The following is a 24,663-nucleotide window of genomic DNA, read 5'->3' on the forward strand; positions in this document are numbered from 1 at the left end:
TTTACAAAGTATATTTTTTATTAAAGTAAAAAAATTATGATAGGAATGGGAAATTTCCAGGTGCAATCTAAAAACTAGGGCGCAGGCATGATGATGAATTTTAAACTAGTCTTAGTTCATTTAAGCATATTTTCAATAAAAATATTAATGTATAGTTATTTATATATGTACAGAGAAAGTGAAAGTTTTTAATTTTTTTTACTAATAAAATAAATGCAAAAGAAAAAGGTAAACAATATTCTCCAATACCTTTAGTGAAAAGTTACAGAGTAAAATTAGTAAATTGTAGTATTTAAACAAGCTTTTGAATATCTGCAAAAAATTATTCATAATCAGAACAACTTTGTCAAAATTTCTGTGGACTAGGAGTTGACAGTAAGTGAGTTAAAAAAAACAAAACAATACATTTGAATAGAGGAAGGGGTACTGTGGATTTATTTCTTAGTTTTGTCGTTTAGATTGTTAAATCGATATAACCTAATATCGTGATATAAAAGGGTTGATTATATCGATTTAAGAAATTTCTATATCGTCCAGCCCTACTGTCCACACATTTTGTGAAAGGTGCGGTTTTCGTGCAATTGTGAAAAAATTACTCACATTCTTTCAACCAGGATCCGCTTTTATGAATTTGTGCAAATAGCTTTTTCAAGGAGTTTTTAAATTGTAAATAGTTACAAGATTATGCTCGGCACTGTAAAATTATAATTAAAAAATTTAAATTTTCAAAAATAAAACAGCAATTGCTGCTTCTAAATTAGAGATGCAACATACAAATATTTGGTATTTAGCCTATACTGCTGAACGCAGAATATTCATTTCAGACGAATAATGGAAGAATCGTCTGCCGAAGACAAAACTTAATTCTTTACATCCATCCTTCTTGTTTTCTGCCCTGGGAAGGATTTATTCGATTAATAAAACTATAATGAAGATAAACAAATTTGTGAAGGGTCTGATTAAAAGAAAAATCATTTTGTGAGGGGTCCGTTTTTAAGTTCAAATATTTTGTGAAGGGTCAGTTAACGGACCCAAATTTCTTCTAAACAGACCCCTGCAAAGGGTTAGGAAAATTAACAAATAGTGATGAAATAAAATAATAATTTGAATACATACACTTGCTTGTGCCTGTTCTAAAGTTTGGAGAGCCTCTGTATCATTAGGATTGGTTTGTAACTTTGTTAGGGCTTTGAATCTTTGGGCCACAATAGCAGAAACATCAATTGGCTGGAAGCACAAAGAGATTTAATTAAAATTTATGACAGTTTAAAATTTTAAGACACACAATAATCAAAAACAAATAACTTTAGAATGAGGTATTAATTTTTGGCAATAAAGAGACAAAAATAAGGTTCTTCAGAAAACAGTAGGAATTTAACACTAATATCGATAATTCAGTTCAATTACTTTAATCTGTTAATACCAGATAAACTGAATAAATTTTCTCCATTATTTTAGTAAATATTTAGGATCTAGCTCCAAATTGGATTTTGAACCTAAAATGCACATTTTGTTCTAATTTCACCAATAAAATTACAGATAGTGAATGGATTGATGAATATTTAATGACACAAGGGCCGCTCGGCAATATTGATACATACAGAGGCGAAAACATGATACACTTTGAATACATAATATATATATTACAGTTAAATTACGTATTCAAGATAAAGAAATAAAATGGTGTTTATTAACTAAATCTGAAGTACATCATACTTATAAAATGCAATAGACTACAATGCCTCGGATATCTATTCTAATCCCATTTAAGAAACAGAAAATTAGGAAGACCACCTATTAGGTGGCCTGATTCTGTGGAGAAGGACTCCCTAATAGCAAATAAGGGAAACTGGAAGAGCCTTGGAACTGGACCAAGTGTCAAAGACTACTTGGGACGGCCTTGGTCAATAACAGGCTGTAAGACCTTGAAAGAAGAAGTTCCTAATGGTAAGGAAACCAATGTTTGTCCAAAGTAGGCTAACAGGGTTCCCACTCTATGATGAGATTGAAATTCAAGGACTTTCCAGGACTTTTCAAGGACCTCAACAAAATTTTCAAGGACCTTAATCTAAGACCAATTTTAAAAATTATTCTCTTCTATTTTACTAGAAGCAACAATGCTTGTTGTGGCAATAATTAATTTCAAATATAATACCTAAATGCTTTGCCTATATAGAGAGAAGAGAGTATATGTATTATGGACTAAAATTTATATTTTTTTAAAAACAACCCTACTGGTTTTACATATTAATTCACAAAATCATTTTCAGCACAATCTATAACTAATGGTAATGAGGTGTTAATGGTGAAATCCTTTAATCCTGTGTATTTCCATGTGAAGGCTGCATGAAAGACAGAGCTAAATCTTAGGTATTCCATATTCCATGACTATTCCATAACCCCCTCCTCTCCTCTATTAAACATCGTTTCTGAAATTATTCATCCATAATTTACACAACCTTCTCTAAATGTTATGCAGCAACAATTCTTTCTGAAAATAAAAATTAGAAGGAACATATCCCATTTTCACCATGTTTAAAAGCATTATTCGTTATGTGTAATCCACAACTGCCAATGAATATGACCTGGTGGGAATATTTCTCTTTTAATTCACACTGAAGCTTCTAATAGAATTTCCAATTGACATAGGGTCCATCCATGGATAATTGAAGTATTTTAGAGAGCTTTTAACCATCATCCATGCATTTGTAAAAAGAGGACAAAATATTTTCTGCAGTTCCATGACCCATAAATTGGGAGGTAAGATACTTAGTGCAAACTTTATTATCAATTCCTTACCATAATGTCCATCTGCTTAGATTGTAGAGACTGATTTAACGTCTCATCAAAGAGTACAGTGTAGCAATCAACATTCTTCAGCTCATTTATAAGAATCCCTTTGAAGTATAGTGCCAATCCAAAGGAGCCCAAATAGGCTCACTTTGTGGCACTACAAAAAAATTGTCTCGCTATACAGCTATCAGCAAACATTTTGGAGAACAATTTACTAATCCCTTCACAGGAGTTACATGAATAATTACTAGTGATGCACTTCAGACTCCAGAGAATTTCAGCATCAAGCACATTCCTTTTGACCAGATAAGAAGACAATGTTACCTCGGCCACTAAAGTTTCTGTTTCACATGGGGCACACGATGTTGAAGGAGTATTTACACCAGATGAATTAGATGTTGATGTCTTTGGAAAAAGAGAACTCAGGGCATGAGACTGCTTTTTTGTTTTACCTTTCTTTCATGTGTGATTTCAGAGCAGATTCTTCCATTTTCGCGATATCGATCTCCTTCATGCATAATCGGCACTTGGCTCTGAACTTCTTTTCGGGCATCGATAAAATCCATTCTTTATAAGCTTGATTATCCATCCATTGGGGATTAAAATAGCACTTCCCAGGCATAACTAGTCTAAACTACATAACACAAATACGAAGCCGTGCCTTTGCGAATACGCTTTACAATAAAGTTTTGAAATGACGCAAACGTAAGGACAAGTGCGGATGGTAAAACGGCAAATTTATTGAAAACTACAAGGTACATATTGTTACGAAATTCGAGAGTATTCCAGTTTCGATAAGAAAAAAGAAGATCTAAGCATATGCGACAGAAGATGAAGTGGAGTCTCGCCCCGAACGCATTGATTGTCTGCTGTGCTCCGCGCGCTTGGCAGACACCAAGACGCTAGGCCCGGTTAGAAACGGTGGCGTTAAAAACCACGTGAGAGAGCTCGGGAACAAAACAGAAAGAACGAGAAAGATCCGCGGGTGTTTTATAAAAAGGGCCGCCGGCAGTATTGGACAAATTCAAGGACCTATCAAGTTTTTCAAGGACCTAAGACGTTTTTCAAGTACTTTCAAGGACCTAAATTTAGCACAAAAAAAATTCAAGGACTTTCAAGGACTCTCAAGGACCGTGGGAACCCTGGCTAACTACTTAAAAAGGAGAGAACTATGGATAGAAAATAAAATCAGATTTTGGAGAGTTAAGTGCTCTTTTGCCGTAGTAAACTATGAAATAGATTTTATTTCAATATAAGTAAGGAAAAAAAAACGGAACATTAACTGGAGCACATATAAATTACCATGGCACAGAAGATGAAACACTGAGCTGTCATTGTGAAAGACGAGGGATCTACACCAGTGGATGCTAGACTCCCATCCAACTTGAAATTATTGGATATCAGCTTATAAGGGTGGTAATGGGCAATGTTGACACTATTGCTACCATCACGCATTTGGTCCAAAAATAAAGGGGCTTTTTAATCTCCCTGTCCTCCACAACCAACAACTGGTCAGTGTGGGAGGACTTCATCAGACACTTTGTTCAAATAATTTTTTTTTTAAAAACCAGCGAATAAAAAAATTAAAATGACAGAGAAGTTGCATATTAAAACTTTAAAAACTAAAATAACACTTTAGAAATCCATTTAAAAAACAAAGCATTTTATTTTGCCAACAAATTTAGAAATTGATTTTTAGTCCAAAAAAAAATAGTTAAATGACTATAAAAAAAAATTTCTCCTTAAAAACAATTTTAAAAATTTATCAGGCAGAAGACATTTTAAAATTTAAATCTGTTAAGTCAGAGAAATAAGAGAAAAATTTAAAATTGTAACGTAAAAAAATGACGGAAAAACACTGAAATGGAAAGTTATTTCTTCATGCTGTTTTCTGCCCAATTAAAACCCCTTCACCCTCCTCCTAAAATATTCTATCTCAAAAACAAGCAATAAGAGAAATCGCTCATCCACATTTTTCTAACAAGAACATTTTCTCAACATATAATAGCACATTTTATAGGTGCATAATTAGCTTCAATAATAAATCCTAGCTCAATCGTAAAGCTTACATATGTACAAAGTTAAGTACAAACTTGTAATTAAAGGTATCGATCAATTAAAGATATTTATTTTTTTTGAGAATTATAAAATTATATTAAAAATAGCACAAAACATTGTCATAAAGAAAAATTAAGAAAAAAAATGTTGAACAATTTTTTTTTGTTTTACCTTTTTAGGTTGAAAACTGGTTGTTTCTGTTGAATGACTAGTAGTTACAGGATAAACTGTTGGCTGTTCATTCGCAGACACTATATTTGGATACTGGACTTGTGTATAAAAAGTATTCATTTCAGAAGTAACAGGATACTGAGAAGGAGCTACAAATGAATAACTATTCGTAGGAATCATTGGGTAATCAACCAATGTAACATGAGGTTGTTCTGGTACAGCAACAGGAGTAACTGTTGATAATAAACTACTAGGGGGTAAAGAAGGTGGTAGTGGTGGTGGTAATGGTGGTGGAGGCAATACTGGTACTGTAATTTCAGGAGGTGGTGGTGGAGGAGGAGGTGGAGGCGGTAATGGCACAGGTGGTATAATGGCTGCTGTTACAGGATTTGGTGACAAAGTACTAGCAGTATTTGTCGCCTCTAGTATCTTTGGCTTGGATACAATAGGAACAGCTTTAGTTGGTAGGGAAAGTGGGACCAAGGCTTTTGATGCATCAGAATCTTTCTGAGTTTTAGAATCTGGCTCTACTGGAATCCATTCTAATTCCTTTTGCTTGTGCTTATTGCCACTAGATACTGGAAACTGAGAACTTAGTCGAGCAGTTTCGGCAACTTTTTCTGCGTGTGTTCTCACAGGAATTTGCACAGAATTCTAGATAAATATTAAACAGCATTTTTAAAGTAGAAAACTAAAGTAGGAAAATACAAAAGTAAAGTAGAAAATATACAAACATAGTTTTGCCAATTTGACTTAGAGAACAATCATTAAACAAAAAGATCATAATAAAGTTCATGTTTTTTATATTTAATATTTGTGAGTATAAAAGTAATATAATGTGTCTGAAAGTTATAAGTTTATCAGCTTAGCATTAATTTTTAAACAATGTAAATCATCAACAAAAATTAAAAATAGTAGTCTTAAAATGAGAATTACATCTCATTTCTAAAAAATTTAATTTGTTTAAAGATAGTATTCATTGTAAACAGAATCAATTTTCGGAAAATCTGAAAATCTTGTTTGGATAAAAGATATTTAAGAAATGTAAATAATCTACCTTTATATTAAGTTTAATCGCAGATGCTTCTTTTATTTTGAAAGGGTGGTGAATAAAACCAGATTCTGCATTGTTACCAGCATCATCCTTATCTTCTGCTACAGGGTCATTTTCTTTTTTCGACAATTTTGTACAAAAGTCTAAGAATAAAATTTACAAATTCAATTGATATTCAACTGACATTAACTTTAGAGAGGATATATAACACATAAGTTCATTTAAAAACACAAAAAAATATTTGAAGATCAAATTAGAGAATTGTTCCATTTTTCACAAAAATGAGATTGTGAAAAATGAAATTTGAAGAGAAATAAGTTTTGATCAATAACATGGAAAATGGGTTCTCCCCAAGAGTAACAGATTAACGACGAGTCGTACTGGAGGAAAACTATTCCTGTCCGCATGCAAAAAAAAAAAAAAAATTTCTTCCAGAATCAGCTTTCATGGACATAAACCATTCTTCTTCCCACATCTTCTTACATAATAACTTTGATAAAATGATTAATTTTATCAATATACTTATCAATTTAAACATGTAACAAAATAATACCTGTTAATTCTTGTACTGATTTTCCACCTGCTTTTAATGAAAGTATCTGCTCTTTCTTGAAATTATCTAAAGATAGTCCTTCGGGCAAAGTACCTTTTTCTATCATGCTAAGAACATTTTTTTGAGCAATTTCCAGAATTTTTGCTTGATCTATTTTCAAGCTGCTTGTACTTCGACTAAACATGTCCCCAGAAAAAAAAAGATTATTAATTTTCTTTATTAAGAATAGTTTCAATTCTACAAATGTTACTTTACATGCATCTAAAATATAACAAAACATGCAACAATAAATATATGCAACATTAAATATACACAACATTAAACTAATTAGAAAACTAGTACTGTGTTGATATAAAAGAAACTATAGTACTGCTAAAAACAGAACGGCAGTTTTGTACAGTTATTAGATTGTAATTTATTGGATAAAGAAAAGGATAATCATTAGCATTGAATAAGATTTGAATTCAAAAATAATTTCAAAAAAAATCATGAAAATTTACAGAGGATTAGAATACTATTTTTAACAGCTATAACAAGCTTAAAACTTTTATTTAAATCTTTATTCAGTTAAATAAGCATTAAATATCTGAATAGGATTTTTTTTTCTATATTTTCTTATCGGACCTAATAGTATTGTTTTATTTTTATAGTCCTTATTTTACCAAAAATAACATAATATTGGTTTGATAAGATAGATGTGTTTAAAAAGCAAAGAGAGGCGATCAAAACACATCCCTTGAAATGTTAAGAGGGTTTATGTTCGATCAAACACGACCAAATGCCGAAAAATCCAAGGCAACTGCTCACCTATAGTATTGCAGTTAGCACCCAATCTTTTAGTATTTTTAATGTGAAAATCCCTATAACTGTAAATAAGTAATTCTAAAAATATTTAAATTATTTTAAATGAATCCAAGAAGAAATTTACCATAGTGAATTATTTTGTTTCCTAAAAATTTGATTTTAGCTCCTTGAAATTTTGAACTTTCATAGATATGAACTTTCACAAGACTCATATGAGCAAAATCAATGGGAATTTTTTTCTCAGATATTTTAGAAAATTGAGATCTGATTTCAGTAAATCGTTTCTCATTTCATCTGATACACTTGATTAAAATACTGATGTGTATGGTTAAGTTAATATTGCTAGTATTGAAATGTTTTTTTTTAAATTTTTTTTATTAATATTATTATTGAACCATAACATTTACTTTTGCAGTTGCATAATCAAAACCATTATTCATTATTTACTACAGATAATGTAATCCAAAGTAACATACTTAAATATCTCAGTAGAAAAGAAATAATACTGTATTAAGAGTTCATTTACCTATGTTTGTCAGGTGATTTTGATCGAGAGCGCTTCTTTCTACTAGAATCATGTTCACGACTGGAACTTCTTTTATTATATGATTTAGATTTGTGTTTTGAATCTTTGTCTGGAGAACGACATGAACGTTCATATGAATGGGAACGAGATCTACGCCTTCTTTGGGACCATGAAGCATCACGTCTTCTTGAACTGGACCTGGAACGTGATCTTCTACGCCTTCTAGATGTTGATCGACTTCTATCCTTCCTGGGATATTTCCTGTATCTTTTTTGAAATTCTTTAGATCTAGATCTTGATTTATACCTTTTATGACGTGAATAAGACCTTGAACGAGATCTATTCCTGGACCGTGAGATTTTTTTATCTTTGAAGGATTTAGACCTTGAATTTGATCTGGAGCGAGAATGACGTCTACTCTTATATGATTTCGAATGTTTCTCTGAACCATAAGATCTGCTTCTGGATCTTGATCGTGAATATCGGTCGGACTTCTTTTTTCTCTTAGACTCAATTGCTTCAGAATTTGAACCATGAACATTAACAGAGTGTTTAATATCCCCAGATTCAACACCTCCTTTAGAAATAGTTGATTTTGCATCATTTTTATTATCAGATAATACTGTGTTTGCTTTAGCTTCATCTTTATCCAAATTCAAAGATCCTTTTATATTTTCATTAGTTTGGGCTTCTACACCATCAATAGTATTATTTGCTTCGATATTGATCTTATTACCAATAATATCTGCAACTGTAGTATTTTTACTTGCTTCAGTATTAATCTTATCCTTACTAGCAATATTTACTTCTGAATTAATAGTCTCGTGACCATCATTATTTGGAAGGCCTAATAATGTTTGCAGCGATGGCCCGTAAAGAATATCACTCTGATAAAATGATTGAAGTTTGATTTTTGATTCATTATCTTCAGAGCCTACAGTACTAACAATATTTAAATTGTTATCTTTAGTGTCTAATCTTTTTAATCTCTGAAGTCGTTTAATATCTTTTTCTTCAGAGCTTGAATGATCTATAACACATTTCTGTAAAAATAAATAAATAACATTTAAAACATAACCATCAAAAAACTATAATATAAAAATATATTCATCTCTAAAAATATAAACATTGTTATTATAAACATGATTTGGCATGTGACAACAAAATAGTTTTAAATATAAGCAAATTTTCATTAAAAAAAAAATCAACTTTTGTAATAAATTTTTAATTAGAATTTCAATTTTCAACAATCTCTTTTATTTTAAACATGAATCAAGAATATAAACATTAATGACAAAAAAGTATACGGTATTTTTTCCAAAAAAAAGTATAAAGCACAACTGATGAAGTAAATTCAGATAATTATTAATAGACCATCATAATAATTATTATATTACCATCAGATTAAGAATTATTTCTATCAGAAGTAATAAAACTTTTAATTTCGGGGCCTAGGATATAAGGCCTCTTCTCCAAATTCTTGAAATATCAGAAGTAGTAAACTTTATTAGTAAGTGTATGCCCTTCAACATACATTGCATTTAGAGCATAGATTCTCAACCTTTTTAACGTTGCCGCCCCCTTAAGGAGCAAAAAACATTTTAACGCCCCCCTTCGTGAAAATGCAGTTGTTTAGAGCATGGGAACGTAGGGAGGTGTGATGAATTATAAGCAAAATCTTAATTTCTTTACGCTTTAAATTTGTTTGGTCTCTTTAAAAAATATAATGTGCTCATTAACTCGATAATTTTCTCGCGGCAGGTAATTGCAGTCTATTTGTTATAATAAAAATAAATACGTTTAATGAAAAAAATACAACAAAGAAACCTATGCTTAAAAAAATAATTTATTCTCAATTAGATAATTAAAAAAAAAACAACCAAAATGATTTTTAACACTAAAAAGTAGTATCAGCGAAACATTCAAGTAACTATGCTAGTGGAATGATTGTACTTAATGGTTCAGAATCAATTTCTTAACGATCGCCTCAATACTTTTATTAGTGAGATGAAGACACTAATCCCCTCGTTGCACAATTTTGAGTAGATTTCGCCTTTTTGTGATAAGATCTGTAACAACATTGATTCCACGTTCGACAAGCTAGGGGGAAGGGGAGGCAATTAAAAAATGTTTAATGATAGTCTACAGTCCAGGATAGAGACGACTGATGTTACCTTTAAGCAAAAATTCTGTGAGACGATCATCATTTCAAAGTTTACTTAGTTAAAAGTTCAACCAATTCCTCGTAAATCTGAACCTCTGCTGTTTCAATATTCACAAAAGGGTTCAGAACCCATAAACCCATTGAGGCACTTCTAGGGAACAAAACATCTTTAAAACGGTCAGAAAAGTTCATGTGCAAAGAGTCAAGGTGTTGACAATATTCTTGTGCGTCATCAGAGTGAATTTCGCCTGCTTGGCTGAACTCATTCCAACCAAAATTCTGCTTCCACGAAATGAGTTTTTTTAGAAAGGCAGAAATAACTGATTTTGTAGGGATCAAATTGAGCTCGTTGCCTTGAAGATGTAAATTATCACCCTTAAATTTTACAGATAAATCTGTCAAAGTCTTTCTTAAATTCCAGCAATCTGTCTCTCAGAGCTACATCTCTGTTTTCGAGGAACTCAAGCATAGAGTCGAAAAGATTCCAATACCTATTGAGACAGAAGCTTTTGGAAAGCCAGCGAAGTATCGGCAAGTGATTGAATTCTTTATCGGTTTTCTTTCACAGCTGTCTGAATAATCAATCGTAGAGAGCATTTCAATGAATTTTGTTCACAGCAGATATGGCATATTGCAATGATTGATGCAAACGGTTGCTGAGATTTTCCCCTACTAAATGCTTTCTGTGAATCACGCAGTGAACAGCTAAGATATCTGGTAACTTCCCTTCCAAAAGAGCAAAGTCGACTCACCATTGCAGGAGCCTATCAGTGGTAATAGACATAATATTCTCAAGAGGAATGTTTTTCTCTTTAAAATAATCTTTGAAAGTATTAGAAATAGATTTACCTTTGATATCTACAATCAAGCTTCTTGCAAAAAGCATCTCTTGAATAATTTTTCCTACCTTTACTAACCGGACCTATGCTTACAGTAAAGCCTACATTATCTGGCAAGGTTGATTTATCAACTTGAAGGGAAAATTCGTTGGATATCAAAAGTTTGCGTAAAGAAATTTCAACGTCTTCAGCCAATTCATCATTTCGTCGCCGCACTGTATCGTTGCTTACGGGATATTTTTTTATTACAATGGATGTGACTGGATGGTGTAAAACTGTTTCTAAAACTTCCTTGACAAACGGCAATATCAACTCTGCTCCGATGGTATGAGCTTTCCCAGATTTAGCAATAAATTTTGATATATTATAAGAAGTTATAAAACCATCGTCGCATTTTTGTGATGAGGTTGCTAGTAACCCAGAGACCGAAGGTGCCTTCAGAAGCGTGAAAGAAGATGTTCATGAAAAATGTCAAATCTTTATTTTGTTTGTCAGGATAAGTTTTTTGCAAATGCTCCTGATAACGGTAAGATTTCATTACCTCATTAGATAAAACTTTATTACTAAGTAAACACATGGGTAGTTGAGAGTTCAACAGTGATTGAACAAATCCCAACTTCAAGTATGTGGCACTGTATTGATGACACCTCTTTTTATTAACCAACATTGTTGGTGACAGGGGAAAAAACTGTAATGAAGCTAAGAAAAACCATTATAAGAAACACGGGTCAAATCAAAAATTCATTCTGAAAGCGCAATGACTTCAATTTTCACCAAATGGCTTGAATAAGTCAAAGGCAAAAGGTACAGACTCATGCGCTGTGATGTGTTGGTTCGGATCGAAGAATAGGTGCCGTATAAGTTCGTTTTATTGCTGGTACAAATGGTGTATCGGATAATCTTTATTTATTATATTAATTTAATTTTTTTCTCCTTAATATTAATTTTAGATTAATTTTATTTATTAAATAAATCTTAATTTAATAATTTTATTTCTAAGTTTAAAATTTGAATGACAAAACATGCTCATCGCCCCCTACCGCCCAAAACATACCCAACGCCCCCCTACTGCCCAAAACAAGTTCACCGCCCCTCAGCATACTCCCAGCGCCCCAGGGGGGCGGTATCGCCCCCGTTGAGAACCAATGATTTAGAGTTTATCAAATATTATCAATTTACTATTTTTTGCCCCACTTTAGTGCCTACCATTTATCCACTCCCTCTTCGTGATTTAAAATTTTAAGGGGCCCTTTATCTGTATTTCATGGTATTCCTGATATTTACATTTGCATGCCAGATCAGAATTTCCACATGACCCGATTATTGTCGGGCAATATTGTTTTCATACTGAGGTACACATAAAAATTTAACAGAAGAAAAAGATTTGAAGTTATATAGAATAAAAAAAGCCATTAATTACCATATAATCTTTTGATTTTTCTTCGGAACTACAAGATCTGCTTCTTTTATGCCTAGATTTCTTCGTCTTGTGTTTCTTATCTTTCTTTTTCCTTTTTTTCTCATAATTCCATGACTCAGATTTAGAGCCATTCATTTTCTTCAGAAAAAAGTCAGCTAAAATCCCTTCAATATTCACTGTTTTATCTGTCTCTTTATCCTTTACAACAGACATTTATCTATTAAAAAATTAAAATGAACATAAATTTAAATATTGTTTATTTAAGCCACCAATATGTAAACAATATGTTTATTTGAAAATTAATTACAAGAGCTGATAAGTTATAAAAAAAAATAGAAATATATATTTGGGCATGCATGCAGGTGGCAACAAGTTCAAGTCTGCTATGTCTTTAACAGATTTTTTTCAGTTACTCCTATGCCACTGTCCGTTTGTCCAATTTTTACCCAAAACATATGTTTATTGTAAAACAATAGCATCAAAGATAAAATAAAATACTCTGCATTTATATTAAATAAGGTAAAATTAAACAGATAGTACTTGGGACAGGTTTAATTTAATTATTGGTAAAGAAAAAACAAAAGTCTGGATTTTAAAAAAAAAACTCATTTATTTTCATTTGATCACCCTCTGAATGGAGATGAAAATAAATAAAGTATCAACTATACCTGAATTTCTTAAAAACATTCTACATTCAATTCTAAGAATGAGGAAACCAAATTTTGCTTTATAAGAAAAAGAAAAGTACGTCGGAAAATAATATACAAGGAAAACTTAAAGATCATTAATGGTTTAAAAAACCATGACTTGTGGTTATGTTTAGCACAAACAACAGATAAATTAAAATGTGTGCTGGGGCTGGCTAAATTAATTACAAAGAGAAAAAGTGTCCAACGTACAAGAATTTCTAAAAACAATCGATAAGGTTATATTTTTGCAGCCGTATCTGTCTGTGATAACTACTATCAATAACATGCTAAAGAGCTTTACTAATAGTATATTTTTTTAAAGAAATGTTTAGTGATTTGCTTAAACCGGAGTTTTAATCTTTAAATTGGTCTCCTTCTGTGATGTTCCCCCCCCCCATTCTTTTTTCAGCTTCCTGCGAGCCTCTGACTAGTTGTATAGGTAATAATGTTAAGTTTTTGGATATTCCGAGCAACTGCTAAAAGAAAAAATATATCCCCGATTGGGAATAACTTATAGCCCCCCTTGAGAAAACCACAACATGTTTTGTTTTTTTTTTCAATTTATGCAAATTCAAAAAACTTCGAAGATTTCTATATTGATATCTGCACTAAAATATTCACCAAAATTCAGCAATCTCTGGGCAGAAACTGCAAGAAGGCAACAAACTCTAAGGGTATATATTATTGGATGCTTAAAAGGTACTTTTCCATTTCACCAGCGCAAGCAATTTTGGCTATTTCATCCATTTATTCATTTGTTAAAAAAAAAAAAAAAAAAACTTTGAATTTACTTGCATTCAGCAAGTTTGCATGGGCGAATTTACTGCCTATGCCAGCAAAATGGAAAAAACACAGCTTTAAATCCTGATGACACCTTGGCTATTTTATTGGTGTGAACAAAATTAAAATTAATGTGAGCAGGTATTAATACGGGTATAAGGGGAGATTTCTGTATCCTGAACTGAATTTTGGCAACGTTCTAGCAGCAACTAGCGAGAAACTAACAAAAAATCAAAGATAGGGACCAACTCGAAAGGTATAACTCGTAGCCACCACTAGGGCAAACATCTACATTTTATTTTTTTAAATAGCAGTTTTAAAACCGATTTGGCACCTCGGCGATTGGAGTTGGCAGATCACAACACAGAAATATCTCCAGGATATAGTAATTCATTGCCAAAATTTGGTAACTTTTCACCCCGTATATCAATACGAAAATCTTTTCGAAATTCAATTCACAAATTAGCTCTTAATTTTAAATTATTATTCAGTTTTTGGGAATAGTTTTCACTCAGGGGCTTTTCTTTTAATGGCAATTTATTAAAAAAGATAAAAGATGTGATCATATAACGGTGAACAAAAATTGTGGTAACCAGAGGTCTTTGAAAGCAATTGAATTGTATATACAAAGTAGAATGTGGGACTTTAGGTTTTAAATGAATGTGTAAATCTCACCCTCTTTCTTTTTTCCTCTTATAATTTATATTTAAAAAGTAGGCATACTAAATATTTAAATTTCATAATAAAGTAAGAAAATAAAATGCTCAATTATGTTTTAGACAATAAACGCTAGACAGAAATGAACTTTCTGTTGGTTAATAAAAATTTAAAATTCACTTGATTTTCATTGCAGTAATCCTTATCTTTATCTCAAGCTTTCGCTCATAGACATATTGAACCAAATAAATTGCAAGTAATTAGGAGGAAAATGCATAAAAATGTATACGTTTCCAACTGCCTATTTCTGTTCCTTGAAGGAGTATCAAAGAGTTTTGAGCCTGGAATTAAGAACAAGCTTTCTGTAGTGTGAAACACAACTATCAGTGGTGTGGAGAAGGATTGCAGTAAAAAACTAATAAATTGTTTTATATATTGTGCAACAACAGAATTTTTTTCAATTGGTTAAAAAAATGGGTGTCAAACTTCCTAATAACATTGTTTTCTTTTTTTATTTCTTTTTTTTTAACTTTGAAAATTTAGTAAATTTTCACTGACTTTGCGGTTGACCAGTAGGAAAAATAATGAATTGTTTTCAAATACTGTGCAACACCAAATTTTCTTAAATTGGTTTACAAAGAGTGGGCGTCAAACATTCCAATGACGTTATTTAAAAAAAAAAATTAAAAACTTCCCCTGATTTTGTTTGAAGCCTTGTAATTTTGAGAACATGACTAATCTGGTGGACAGTTGGATAAATTATATTTTTTTTAAATTACTTTGCATGGTCAAAATTTTTTGACACCTGCATTATATGTAATGATGGGTATAAAACATTCGAATGATACTATTACTTAAATAAAGTGAGAAAAAAAAATATCCGCCCTAGAATACTAAAAAAATACCCGACTTTTCCGCTTGATTTCATAGAAATTGCTGATTTATCTGGGAAAGTCGGATTTATCTAGAATATGAAAAGTCGTTTTTCATTAAAATAGTGGATACCAAACATTCAAAAGATGTTACTAAAAGTTTGATGACGTTATTTTTAGAGTTGGTGTGTCAAATTTATGCAATGGCCACAATGGAGTATAAAAGATCTATTTGAGAAGTTCATTAGTTAGTATAGTTTATTTCAAAAGGGCATTAATATTAAAATAGGAAGGGTTATTAATATTAAAATAGGTAGGGTTAAAAATGACAATATTCTAGAAGCAATCCTCATTGAAGCAGTTCGAGAAACTTTAGAATCGATAGATTAAAGCATATTTGTATCAAATCAGAGAAAAACGTCCAGAATAATGAGAAACGTCCTGAAATCAGAGAATAATGTTATAATTATTTAAAATGTTATAATTTCAAAACTTTTTCCTATATTTTTTCCCCGTGTGGTTGTTAATGTAAAACAAAATAGTTTCACTTCGATTAGTATAATTATCAATATTATTAAATAAAAACTATATTTTTTTGAATGATTATTTTTTTAAAATTATTTTCTTACTTTTAAACGCATTTTAACGAATATAGTAACTTTCTTTGTTAATGAAGGAACTAATTCCGTATTTAATTGTCACTGTTATCTTAAAATTAACTGGACAAATTTATTTGGCAGCCTGTTTTTGTTGAAAAAGTTAAATATTAAATATATATGAATCATGCTAATAGTTTCTCCTTAAAAAAAACTTGTAAACTATAAATTGATGAACTTTTTGTAAAATAATCTTCTTATTTATAAGACATGAACTGATGCACGCATTCATTACCTATTAATTATGTCATAATTAAAAATTGTTCTTAGAGCCATCCAACAGAGTAGGATTTTCTTTCGACCCTAATTAACATAACTATTATAAAGATTTATATATAAATACTGTTTGCTATGAGACAACTATTATTTGTTAAAATTTTTAATATTTAGAAATTATTAAGTAAATTAAATTTTTAATGGTTATGTACAAAAATATTTAATATAGATGCAGTGAAAACAACTGGATAAAACTTGCGTTGTTTACTTTTTTCCCCTGCATACCAATTCTCTAAGCAGTGAAGTAGTTTTACAGTCAGGCTTTGATTTTTTTATTCATGTTCTTACGTCCTGTAGTTTTTTTAAACTCTTATTATAATTCTTTGTATTATTTTGCACTCATTCTTTATTCTCATTTTTTATTTCTCTATTCTTAATTTACTTTTTAACACGTAACCTTTAGCAATAATATTTTTATTTTTTTTAATAAGATTTTTAAGAAATAATTAGCTTTAACTTACTAAAATTAAACGACGCGAAAAGTAGATACATTGAGTAATAAAAAACTAAATAAATTAACTGAAAAAGTGAATATTTGAGTACTTACATTTCTGACTAAAAAGGAGAAAGAAAAAAAAAGTACATGTATATTTACCGAAAGGGGCACATACATTACTCATTACATGCTTATGAAACAATTAAATTTTAAAAATCGATGCTTAAAACAATTTTGAAAATATTTATTCAGGATGTCTTAGAAGTATTGTATAGATAAATGTATTTTTAAAGGCCGAGTTTGATAACTTCAATTTGAAAAGTTATTCGAATTAGGTTAATTTTTATTGTACGATAATTCTTTTCACGTGAGGTGCCTCAGTAAAATTACGAAAATGTCACGTTAATTCCATTGAATTACGGATAATTTATAATTTCAAAAAAAATTATAAACATTAGGATATTGTACACGGTAGGTTTTGTAAATTAACTATTTTTACTAGAGCTTACAGTTTTTTAAAATATTATGAAAAAAAAAGTCTAAAATAAGAAATTTGCACTGCAGAATTTACACTATTTTCAAGTCTTTTATTTTATGAAACATTTGATCCTACAGAAAATGAATTTTTTACATTTTTTCAGAAAATTTTATGTAGTTTACTTTATTACTGTTTACTTCCAATTGTTTTTTTGGAGCTTTTATCGAAACTGAAAAAACAAAGTGTCCCTTCTTAAAAATATTAATCTCCATTCCCCTCCACAACAACCTTGCGAAATTACAGAACTATTAAATTTTCTCTTTCTTTCTTACTTTCTTTTTTCTCCCCCCCCCCCCCCCNCCCCCCCCTCCCTTCATGTCCAGATTCTAGATCAGTGGTTCAGACCGCTTCCCAGGAAGGATCACAAAGCTTCCGAGAATTAAGCCCTTTTTTTTTTTTTTTTAACCATTAATGATTTTCGGAACCTGTAATTATATTTATATCCAATTAATTTTCCGTTATTTAATTAGATTTTTTAATGTTTCGGTTGTTTTTTTAAATGCTATAGAAAAAATAAATAGCTAATTGACAGAAAATCTGTAAACATTTTCTTATAACAAAACATTGAACAAATTATATAAAGAATATGCAATTATAAAAAATTTTATTTTGTATTTCCCATCGAACTTTTAAATTTATGCAGAACTAAATTCAACAATAGAGAAATATGTTTCCCATATAACCATTTTCAATGTTTCTAATAGTTCTTCTCCGTTTTAATTTTAACGAAAACCATAATTCAACTTTTATTTAATTTCAGTTTACCAAAGCAGGTCAGAGGATGGCGCTCCTGACATGCGAGTTCAGCTGTCTGACATAAAAGCTAATTTTAAGTCCCACCCAAACAAAAATTAAAAGTGTTTTTTTTTACAAATAACAAATAATCTTATTCAGAATAATTAATATTTTTTCTTTTATTAATATATACACAATTGCTCTTAAGCTTCATTATTTAGGCCGGTTTTCCGCTAAAAGAAAAGTTTTGCAGAATAATTATACACAAATATTACACTTAATTATTTTATGAAATGAAGGGAAGTGAATTCGAGAATTTTTCATTCATTATTATTCGTTATTCGTTCGTTATAAAATGAGAAAAAGTTATAAGAATGAAGTTAACGAAACGGAAGTAAATTAACGATTAACGAAATTATAAGTTAATTGTTAATTAACAAATTTAGTTATAAACGTAGTAACGAAATTACGTTAGGTAATTAACAATATTAATTAATAAATTAATTTCATAATTAACGAATCAGTTAGTAAATTACGAATCAATTAGTAATTAACGAAAGGCTGGAGAAGGCGGTGCAGGAAATGAAACGAAAATATCGGAGAATTACTTTTTTCATTGTGCATGTATCTACAAAGCAGCGGAGTAGTTTTTCAGACAGGCAACAGACTCGTTTTGTTGCGAGGAAAATAATGTTTATGGATTTGAAATAGTATTTATGATAATCGATAATATCGGGGGTGGTAATCGATTTTGCTGGGAAATTATAAGCTACTCGTATTTCAGAATTTTCGGTTATATTTTCATTTATTTATTAAACGTAAAGTAACGAATTCACAAATTCGGTGGGTGGTGCGGTTACATAAATAAAAGTTAACCCTTTGACGAAAATTTTTTATTAAATTTCAGATACTTCTTTCATTATTTGGAATTAATTTAGGTCAATATAAGTGAAAAATGTTATATTTATCATTTTAATGACTTATGGTTATGAAATACAACATGAAACACCTGTATCTTTTTCTGGGTTAAAAGAAAAATCTTCCAAACACGGCTCATTTTCAAACAATATTTTTTTAAATTTGCATTTATTTGCAGTTATTCTTCATTAAAATTTCTTCGATTTACAAAATCAATTATTGATAAATTTTTGAATATGAATGAAAAAAAAATTCAAACTACTTTTTGTGGTATTTATATTTTAGTACAAATATAATTCTGATAAACTAGCAGATTCTTTTAGTAACTATTAGACTGCTTTTTATAAAAAAAAAAATTGAAAAAATACTAAAATATATTTTTGCTTGTAATTAGAGGGTTAGAAAAAAATTTATATAAAATAATAAAAGGGACACCGGTGTCCAATCTTAATCAAAGAAATACTGAGTCACACGTTTCAAATGATAGCTACTCCCCATATTTTAAGGATCAAAACCCGAATCTGCGGCAAAAAAAATAAAAAATAAATTTAATCATACTTATTCAGTAAAATATGTTTTGCGTCTGATTCTGTTACTTAAAATTTCACCGCAATTTATTTAGCATATTTAAGGTGTGCAAATTGGTAGATAGATGATACGCAGGCTCATTTATGCATACTTTAACGTTATACCCATAGATTATTAACCGTTAATGTGTCTAATTGAAAATATAGAGATAAGTGGACAATATTTTTGAATTATGTGACTTATTTTTACCACTCTTAGTAAATATATGAAAAAAAGAACTTACAGATGTATATTAATCATTAGAACGAAGATCATGGCTAATTTTAAAGAAAGAAAATTTACATTTGAACATAATAAAAAACGTTAATTATTTTGGCTTAATAAAATACACACGTATCAAAGCTATAAATAAAACCTAAAATAGCAGACTGAAAACCAACGTTTCGCGTACCAAACATGAATTAAATTAGATTTATGTCTTATTTAACCTTTTCCGGAATAGCAAATTTCGGATAAAAATTTTAATGTGGCTGGACATTAGCAAGTACGACCTTGGACAGTACATTCTAAGTAAAGCGACATACTTTAGCTCCTTGTTTTTCAAAGAATAGTGGTTGGTAAACGTTGAAAAGCAATAAGTCTTACATTCCCAATCTTTTGTAACATTGTTTGTAAAATAACTATAGTTAGAATTAATGTTTCCAAGCTGGCTACTCTGCACCGGAAAGGGTTAACCAGCATTTGAATGATTTACGTGCCGTGTTTTCTATTTTAGATATTGACTATTATGAACTGCTTAATAATAAATATAAAATTTCATATTTTGTATTTAACAATAGAAATTCAATTAGAGCATTCCACACTCAACTAAAATGCATTCTATTGCATGCGTACAAAATGCATCTAATGAATGCAAAATGAATCTAAAATGCATGCTATTTTAATTCTATGTTAATATCTATCGTGTTATAAAATTGTAAAACCGCATTGTTTTTCATAATTTTCTTCTCAGTAATATAGTTATAAAATTAATAAAATTTTTCTCAGTAACAAAATTTTTTTGAATGTCCTAAAAATTTAGTTATAACGAAAACTGAGTCATGTCGAAAATTTGTATTCATATATCCATATGAAAACAAATTTTTGTAACATAGTAATAGCAATTAACATAATAATAGTAATGAGCTTTTGAAGGCTGGTGCATGTTTTATCTGTATTTTATAGCTCATTTTGACAGCAAAAAAAATTTAATCGTGAACTTAAAAGTTGGATAAACGGACAAAAAAGTTTTCTTTTTTCTATAAATATCTTTCAAACAGCAAATATTAAAAATAGTGCCATCAAAGTAATTGTAAATTCAAACAATTAAAACACAAACACTGAGTAATATTTTAAAAAGTGCAAAATGTTGCTTTAAAATTTTTTATAATCAGCTGTTCTTTTTTCCCCCAGTCTATTTTACTTAAATAGACAGTCTTTGGTAAGATAATATGTTGTATTTTCTAGAGCTAATATTCCCGAAACGCACTAAAATGTCGATTAAAACTTTCATCCAACAAATATACAATTGTTTGTTTAAATAGCAGAGCCGATTAATTTATTATATAAAGCCAAAGTTCCTGATGTCCCGTTTAAGAATCTAGCCAAAAGAAACTAACGCTTAGACTCCATTTGAGCTTTTTTCTCCTGGATCCTAGTGTCGGATGGTACCCATCGCTGCTGCTATGGCAACCGAAGGATGAAGAGGAGTCTTTGGATGCAATCGATAGCTGCGTCCTTTTGGTCTATCTTATATTCGTCCTGGAATTTCTAGATGAATTCCTTCAAATCTCGGTGCTTAACTCGTATTATAAAAGCATCCTAAGCTTTCTTTTGTATTTATTGGCATTTTCGATGACAGGCTCTCTTCCTAATTGGTTAATTTGAATCCAGAGACTTGACTGTGATTGGCAGGATCGCCAGCATAGCTTTTGCCGCATATATTGTCTTGCTATCTGAAACAAAATCTGTGCACATCGAAGTCATTAATTCCAACAAGTGCTAATGATTTTAAGAAGGTGTTAATTGACGATGTAGTTTTCTGATTAAATTAGTAGTCCGATTTCCAGTTCTAAACTGTTAATACGATTAGGGTTAGCTCCTGGAGGTTGTGACTAATTAAACATTTCGTGAAAGTCAAATGGTTATGGTTGTTTATTGCTTGCTTGAATTCAGCTTTTGAGAAAAAAATTATTCGCAAATGAACTTTATACAATAAGAAAAAAAATTGTGACACATTATGCTGTTTGTAATACACCCAAATGGAATATGCTATTATTAAACGTAGTTCCAAATGAAAATATATCAGACGTTTAATACGTTGATCTAACTCAACATGGAGTTGTTAAAAGTTAACAAAATTTGGCGGTTTCATGTTCTACTGTTATTTCTATGGTATAAAGTTGAAGCTCTACCCGAGTCAATCAAAGTGGGTAAGTCGTATTTATATGTATAAAAAATCGTTACAATTTTTTACTATCCTTATATTTATCATAAATTATAAATACTGACATAGCTTAACTTGATCAAAAATTTTATTGTAACTATCGTTTAATGTATTATTATGTTGTATATTGTTTACATTAAAGTTAAAACTGCCACGCGAAATATATATTACTTTGCCGAAGGTCCCTACTACAAACTGAAACAGATCCTAATAATTTCAACCATTAAGGAATGCAAAATTGATACAAATTCGGTTCCTTAAATATGCAATAATTTTATTCAATTACATCGCATGGAACAGTTCTTTTTTGTGGTCTATGTCATAGAATAGATTATTTTCTTAGTATTACAGTTTGAGCAGGTGATTTCATGTTTGGCGATGCAAAGTAGTTAGGTTTTAAATTAAATTTCATAATATGATAATATCCCAAATCCACTATAACATTCGAATATTTTCATTTTTTTCGCTAGTTGTTGGAATAATTTTTTTGAAGTTTTGTTCCTTTTTTCGTACAAAGGATTAAGGATAGATTAGGGAAAACATCTGTGTATAGGGTGCTGGGTAGTTATTGTTTTCACTAGCATCTTTTTTTTAAGATGAAGCATATACAGTTACTCGCTGTTTACTACAATGATGTTTTTTTTTTTTTTTTTTTTTTTTTTTTTTTTTGAGATAAGGGCTTGCACGTAATTGTTCGTTATTCCCTGCATTTTTTCAGATTAAGCGTAATTTCCTGGTTTTCTTAGCATTGATGTTCTCTACACTGATGTTTTTCCTAACATGGGCTAATTAAGAATTTTTGTAATAACAAGCATCGATTATTAAGAATAACCAGAGAAGCACATTTAAATGAATTTTGTGTTTCATAAAAGAAGAAATATTTATTTAATAAAGAAAACGTTATTTTTACTTGAACTTTATTTTTATTTTTACTTTTATTACTAAAATTTTTTTAGTTGAAAATTATACGTGCTTACAAGCCAGTTATCGTAATTTCAAGACCAACTGCCTGAAACGTGACAAACCAACAAACATTTTAGCCTTAACTACCCTAAATATAGTAAATTTTCAAGTGGAAATGCACCAAATTGATTTAAAACCATTACCACAATAAGTCCTTCCTCAAAAAATTTCATAAAATAAGGACTTTTGTCATGTCTTATAATATTGTACATACATTCATTAAAAATGTTTGATTAAAAATGGTAATAATTGTTTAAAATCTCCATCTGAATGAAACTGACATTAGATATAAAACTTTAATGCAATGAAACTAAATTAAAGTACTGGCCAAACTATTAGAATAATTTTTTTCAATTATTTAATGATACAAGGCAAGAACAAGGATTCACTATTTTTTTAATATGTTTTATTAACATTTCTGTTTTATATGCTCATTTTTGTGCTTTGTTGGATCCACTATACAGTCTTCATTAGGGCTTCAATTTGACAAGACATTGATTCAATAAAGCTTTATTTAAAAACAGACCTCCTTTTAAATTTATACAGAAAATTAAAGCAAGGAAAAATTCTTTTTTTTAAATTTTTAACAGAATAAAAATTACGGGGCTAAACAAGTCTTATTTAGAACATTATCTACACCACTAAGATTTTTTTTCTGAATTTTATATTGTACAAACACCGTTATAAAATTGTGATGCAAACATTCTGATTTTGTTCTAAAATTACAGGAATTCCTTCAATATGAACAATTTAAAGATAATTAATGACTTCTAAAAGTACAATTTCCCAGCTAATGTCATAGCAAACTTGAAGTTATTGAGGAAGAAAAATCAAACTATTATAATAATTTCTCCAGTACTGAACTCCTATATAAAATAACTTAAGATAGATTTCTTTTCTGAATTAATAAATGCATAATTTAATTTAAAAGGAAAAACCACTTTGAAATTTTCCTAAACTTTGTTCTTATTTTTTATATAATTCGACAGTATACACATGTAAGGCTATTTTTCAAAAAGCACAACGCGAAACTGATGGAAATTAAAGTGATTGCATCGAGTGAATAGGGATGACTTGAAATATCATTTTTTTAAGCGATGTCCATCACACTTGCATACTCTTCTTATATTTTGATTAATTAGCTTATAAATTCTAACAACATACATGTTTATTAATATAGTTTTTGTTGCACGCAAGGATTCTGATAAGGTAAGTTTATTGGTTTTAATTAAATAATTGGTTAACTCGGATTTTTATGAATGTCAGAGTTGTTATGTTATTAGAAAAGCGTCATAAATTCAACGGAAACTAAATACTATAATAATGTACAGTGAGTAAATATCAGACCATAAATAACGGAAAATAAATAACGGACCATTCTGAATAACTTTTGATCTAGTGATCGGATCTTCACTTTTTAGGACCCAATCTTAATGGTTCGATCGGATTTTTCGATCTCAAATAAATCCTAACTAATTAGTGCAGAAATTTGTCAAAAAAGGTATGTTTATTCAGAGAAAGTAGGTTTTTGTGTCTGATTTCGTTACTTAAAATATCGTCTGCAGAAATTAATTAGCATATTTGAAGTCACCCCCCTCTAACCAATAGGCTTGAGTCCTAGAGCGTGAAGATCCAATCATTAGATCAAAAGTTAATCGGGATAGTCCTCTTTTGCGCATTATGCAAGTTGTTAAATTTGCAAGCAAATTGGTTGAAAATTTGCTAACCAATTTGCTTTTGAGAAATAA

At 30.1% G+C, this 24,663-nt stretch overlaps 2 protein-coding genes across 6 annotated transcripts in view; one reads left to right on the forward strand and one right to left on the reverse strand.

Annotated features, from left to right (window-relative positions):
* LOC107450908 (protein Son) overlaps positions 1-14,824 on the reverse strand; it is a 31,787-nt gene extending 16,963 nt beyond the window's left edge. For 2 of the 5 annotated variants that reach the window (XR_011638029.1, XM_016066852.3), the window contains exons 1-7: positions 14,689-14,824; positions 12,383-12,599; positions 7,960-9,002; positions 6,630-6,805; positions 6,080-6,219; positions 5,023-5,676; positions 1,117-1,227 (exon numbers count right to left, since the gene is read on the reverse strand). Coding sequence is in view for 2 of the 5 variants with exons in the window: in XM_016066852.3 (XP_015922338.1) it covers positions 1,117-1,227; positions 5,023-5,676; positions 6,080-6,219; positions 6,630-6,805; positions 7,960-9,002; positions 12,383-12,595 (2,337 nt within the window). In the remaining 3 variants the exon portion in view is untranslated. Of the gene's footprint in view, positions 1-1,116; positions 1,228-5,022; positions 5,677-6,079; positions 6,220-6,629; positions 6,806-7,959; positions 9,003-12,382; positions 12,600-14,526 lie in introns of all 5 variants that reach the window. The other 3 variants (XR_011638027.1, XR_011638028.1, XM_016066851.3) reach the window with 3 other exon arrangements.
* A 6,372-nt stretch (positions 14,825-21,196) lies between these two features.
* LOC107450883 (glutamate receptor ionotropic, kainate 2) overlaps positions 21,197-24,663 on the forward strand; it is a 31,670-nt gene continuing 28,203 nt past the window's right edge. The window contains exon 1 of the mRNA XM_016066810.3: positions 21,197-21,938. Coding sequence (XP_015922296.1) covers positions 21,842-21,938 — 97 coding nt within the window. The 5' untranslated portion in view covers positions 21,197-21,841. The remainder of the gene's footprint in view (positions 21,939-24,663) is intronic.

Source organism: Parasteatoda tepidariorum, chromosome 1 (assembly GCF_043381705.1).
Source record: "Parasteatoda tepidariorum isolate YZ-2023 chromosome 1, CAS_Ptep_4.0, whole genome shotgun sequence".
Taxonomy (NCBI): domain Eukaryota; kingdom Metazoa; phylum Arthropoda; class Arachnida; order Araneae; family Theridiidae; genus Parasteatoda; species Parasteatoda tepidariorum.